The sequence below is a fragment of the Ascaphus truei genome, unplaced genomic scaffold, assembly GCF_040206685.1.
Source record: "Ascaphus truei isolate aAscTru1 unplaced genomic scaffold, aAscTru1.hap1 HAP1_SCAFFOLD_864, whole genome shotgun sequence".
NCBI classification, from domain to species: Eukaryota; Metazoa; Chordata; class Amphibia; order Anura; family Ascaphidae; genus Ascaphus; species Ascaphus truei.
This window is the reverse complement of record NW_027457203.1, coordinates 85,326-89,810: the sequence shown is the minus strand read 5'-3', so window position 1 is coordinate 89,810 and position 4,485 is coordinate 85,326. Positions and strand designations below refer to the sequence as shown.

General features: G+C 54.8%; 1 protein-coding gene across 1 annotated transcript; it reads right to left on the bottom strand.

Moving 5' to 3' along the window:
- Positions 1-1,815: 1,815 nt before the first annotated feature.
- On the bottom strand, positions 1,816-4,219 carry LOC142486433 (E3 ubiquitin/ISG15 ligase TRIM25-like). Its single transcript, XM_075585026.1, has one exon. It carries the CDS (start codon positions 4,202-4,204, stop codon positions 2,621-2,623), a length of 1,584 nt encoding a protein of 527 aa, XP_075441141.1. The 5' UTR covers positions 4,205-4,219; the 3' UTR covers positions 1,816-2,620.
- Between the last annotated feature and the right edge of the window lie 266 nt (positions 4,220-4,485).

Genomic DNA, 4,485 nt, shown 5'->3' with positions numbered 1-4,485 from the left:
GCTGTGGGTCCTGTCTGTGTCCCCCTGCAGTGGGAGGGACAGATGTGAGGGGCTGTGTGTCCTGTCTGTGTCCCCCTGCAGTGGGAGGGACAGATGTGAGGGGCTGTGGGTCCTGTCTGTGTCCCCGTGCAGTGGGAGGGACAGATGTGAGGGGCTGTGGGTCCTGTGTCCCCCTGCAGTGGGAGGGACAGATGTGAGGGGCTGTGTGTCCTGTATCCCCCTGCAGTGGGAGGGACAGATGTGGGGGGCTGTGGGTCCTGTCTGTGTCCCCCTGCAGTGGGAGGGACAGATGTGAGGGGCTGTGTGTCCTGTTTCTCCCTGCAGTGGGAGGGACAGATGTGAGGGGCTGTGTGTCCTGTGTCCCCCTGCAGTGGGGGGGGCAGATGTGAGGGGCTGTGGGTCCTGTCTGTGTCCCCCTGCAGTGGGATGGACAGATGTGAGGGGCCGTGTGTCCTGTCTGTGTCCCCCTGCAGTGGGAGGGACAGATGTGAGGGGCTGTGGGTCCTGTCTGTGTCCCCCTGCAGTGGGAGGGACAGATGTGAGGGGCTGTGTGTCCTGTCTGTGTCCCCCTGCAGTGGGATGGACAGATGTGAGGGGCTGTGGGTCTTGTCTGTGTCCCCCTGCAGTGGGAGGGACAGATGTGAGGAGCTGTGTGTCCTGTCTGTGTCACCCTGCAGTGGGAGGGACAGATGTGAGGGGCTGTGGGTCCTGTCTGTGTCCCCCTGCAGTGGGAGGGACAGATGTGAGGGGCTGTGTGTCCTGTCTGTGTCCCCCTGCAGTGGGAGGGACAGATGTGAGGGGCTGTGTGTCCTGTCTGTGTCCCCCTGCAGTGGGAGGGACAGATGTGAGGGGCTATGTGTCCTGTGTCACCCTGCAGTGGGAGGGACAGATGTGAGGGGCTGTGTGTCCTGTGTCCCCCTGCAGTGGGAGGGACAGATGTGAGGGGCTGTGGGTCCTGTGTCACCCTGCAGTGGGAGGGACAGATGTGAGGGGCTGTGTGTCCTGTCTGTGTCACCCTGCAGTGGGAGGGACAGATGTGAGGGGCTGTGGGTCCTGTCTGTGTCCCCCTGCAGTGAGAGGGACATATGTGAGGGGCTGTGTGTCCTGTCTGTGTCCCCCTGCAGTGGGAGGGGCAGATGTGAGGGGCTGTGGGTCCTGTCTGTGTCCCCCTGCAGTGGGAGGGACAGATGTGAGGGGCTGTGGGTCCTGTCTGTGTCACCCTGCAGTGGGAGGGACAGATGTGAGGGGCTGTGTATCCTGTCTGTGTCCCCCTGCAGTGGGAGGGACAGATGTGAGGGGCTGTGGGTCCTGTCTGTGTCCCCCTGCAGTGGGAGGGACAGATGTGAGGGGCTGTGTGTCCTGTCTGTGTCCCCCTGCAGTGGGAGGGACAGATGTGAGGGGCTGTGTGTCCTGTCTGTGTCACCCTGCAGTGGGAGGGACAGATGTGAGGGGCTGTGGGTCCTTTCTGTGTCACCCTGCAGTGGGAGGGACAGATGTGAGGAGCTGTGTGTCCTGTTTGTGTCACCCTGCAGTGGGAGGGACAGATGTGAGGGGCTGTGGGTCCCGTCTGTGTCACCCTGCAGTGGGAGGGACAGATGTGAGGGGCTGTGTGTCCTGTCTGTGTCACCCTGCAGTGGGAGGGACAGATGTGAGGGGCTGTGGGTCCCGTCTGTGTCACCCTGCAGTGGGAGGGACAGATGTGAGGGGCTGTGGGTCCCGTCTGTGTCACCCTGCAGTGGGAGGGACAGATGTGAGGGGCTGTGTGTCCTGTCTGTGTCACCCTGCAGTGGGAGGGACAGATGTGAGGGGCTGTGGGTCCTGTCTGTGTGTGCAATCACCCCACACGTCTGCCTGTGATGTCTCTCCCACTTACTCACCCTCTGTCTCTTTCTCTCTCCACAACTGCGCTGATTGAGATTGGCCGTCTCTTGTCATGTGGTCTCTCTCGCCTGCAGGGGCTTCTGGGAGTTGTAGTCCTGCTTCTCTTCCGTTACAATTTTAGTTACAGACGTGAACTACGAGTCCCAGAATCCCGTGTAAAACTGTGACATCATAATGATTCAACCAATCAATGCGCAGATCTGTGGTAACCACAACCCTCCCCCTCCCCCACAAGGCTGCAGCAAGGCCCCGCCCCGTAGTCAGGCAATGAGAGCCAATGAGAGCCAAGGCCCGCCCCGCAGTCAGCCAATGGGATAGCTTGAGAGCCAATGAGAGCGCACACAAACCCACAAACACAATACAGGCATACCCCGCATTAACGTACGCAATGGGACCGGAGCATGTATGTAAAGCGAAAATGTACTTAAAGTGAAGCACTACCTTTTCCCCACTTATCGATGCATGTACTGTACTGCAATCATCATATATGTGCATAACTGATGTAAATAACGCATGTGTAACAGGCTCTATAGTCTCCCCGATTCCGCACAGCTTCGGTACTGGTAGGGAGCCGGTATTGCTGTTCAGGACGTGATGACATGCGCATGCGTGAGCTGCCGTTTGCCTATTGGGCGATATGTACTTACTCGCGAGTGTACTTAAAGTGAGTGTACTTAAAGCGGGGTATGCCTGTATATACTATATCTATGGGTTCCCTGCTGGGCCGGGATCAGTACTCCTAGCTCTTGATTCTGACCCAGCCATTATCCCCTACCCAGAATGCAGCATGAAGAGGCTCAGTGAAGGTGGCAGTGACGGTGTGTAAGTGTCTGATTGGGTCACACAGCTGATAAAAGGACAGCCGCCCAGCCTCATAGTCCAGGTATATTCCTAATCTCTGCACGGGAGACTCGGGATATATCTGTGTACGTATTGTGTCATGTATCACTACATGAATATTACTCAACACGTACAAACACCAGGACTTCTTATTATATCCTATGCGGGACTGATCTCCTTTCCTTACTATACTGGGATAGGAAATCCCTACCCCCCTGTGCCCTGAGTCACTGATCTCCACCTCCCAGTAATGTTGTCCTGAGGAAAAATTCCTTCTGCTTAAAACCTGATTATACTCAAATCTCTCTGGTGTATCCGGGCGTAACTGGTTTGTTACTGAGCAGGATGCAGTTTTCAGGTCACCTGATACAGATACATGATTAGCAGCTGTGTTTATATCCAGTAATATGCCTGAATCCCCCTGCAAACAGAACCCGCTCTTTGCTTTTAGATCAGTCACAATATCAGCTAATCTCTGTGAGGTCAGTGAGAGCCGAACCTCATACAAATCCCCTACAGCAGGGACCTTATTACCCTCTCTCTCTCTGTCCTCATTACCCCCCTCCCCAGCATCACAGAAGTCAGCATTGTCTGATTCCCGTCCCTGTAAGACAGTTAATGGATCAGTGATGTTTCTCAGCTCCTCAATGTGAAGCATCTTCCTGGACAGCTCGTCCTTCTTTATTTCCAGCTGCTGGATTAGATCAGAGACTCGGAGAGAAACCTGCTCTTCCCACCTGGTGATCTCACTCAGGACTCGCTTCTCTAGGACTTCCAGCTGTGCCCTGATGTCCCTAATCAGGGCAGTGACTCGGGCTGCCTCCCCAGCTGCTTTTTCTTGCGCTTCTCTCCTGTGTCCCTGCAGACTCTGGGCTCTTTTCTCAGTCTCCTCTCTCACTGAGGTCAGTTTCTCCAGAACATGTCTCAGTTTCTCCTTCTTCTTCTCAGAGGCCTCATTCAGCGACTCCACCAGGTGTCCCCTGTGCTCCCCAAACACGCAGCAGGACACACAGATACAGGCAGCATCCTCAGTGCAGTAATACTTAAGGATCTCCTTATGGACGGGACATTTCCTGGTCTTTAAGGAAGTGGTTGGCTCAGATAAGACGTGTTCCACTGCTTTGTTGTGTTTCTTTAGGTGTTTTTCACACATGGAGACTTCACACTGCAGACATGTTTTAGCAGCGGGTACAGAGGAGTCACAGTAAGTGCAGAAGATCACAGCCTCCTCCTGCTCCGGCTGAGTAGAAAGGAAACGCTCCGCTATGTTACACAGCTTCAGGTTCCTCTGCAGTGCAGGACGCTCCTGAAACTCTGCTCTGCATTCAGGACAGGTATAAAGCCCAGATCCCCCCTGGGAATCCCACACACTCCCAATACAGCCCTGGCAGAAGTTATGCCCACATCTCAGCGTTACAGGCTGGGTATAAGTGCTCAGGCAGATGGGGCAGGTTAGCTCCTCTCTCAGACCAGCAGACGCCATGCTTGGAAGCAGCAACAGGAAAGGAAACTTACATTCTCCTCTCTCTCATATAACCAGTGGGGCGTTCCCCTTCTCAGCACACAGGGGCGGGAGTTTGTTACCCAGACTATTAACCCTGTAAGATCCTGGCTGCAGTATACAATATGAGGAATAAGAGTAGTTATAAGAATATGCAGCATGTTACCTATCTGTGCTCACATGAGGCGTTTGGGGACATGTGACAGGTGTTGCACTTCAGGGGTTAGGTATCCTTTTAAGTCAGCTGTGTGTTATACACCTCA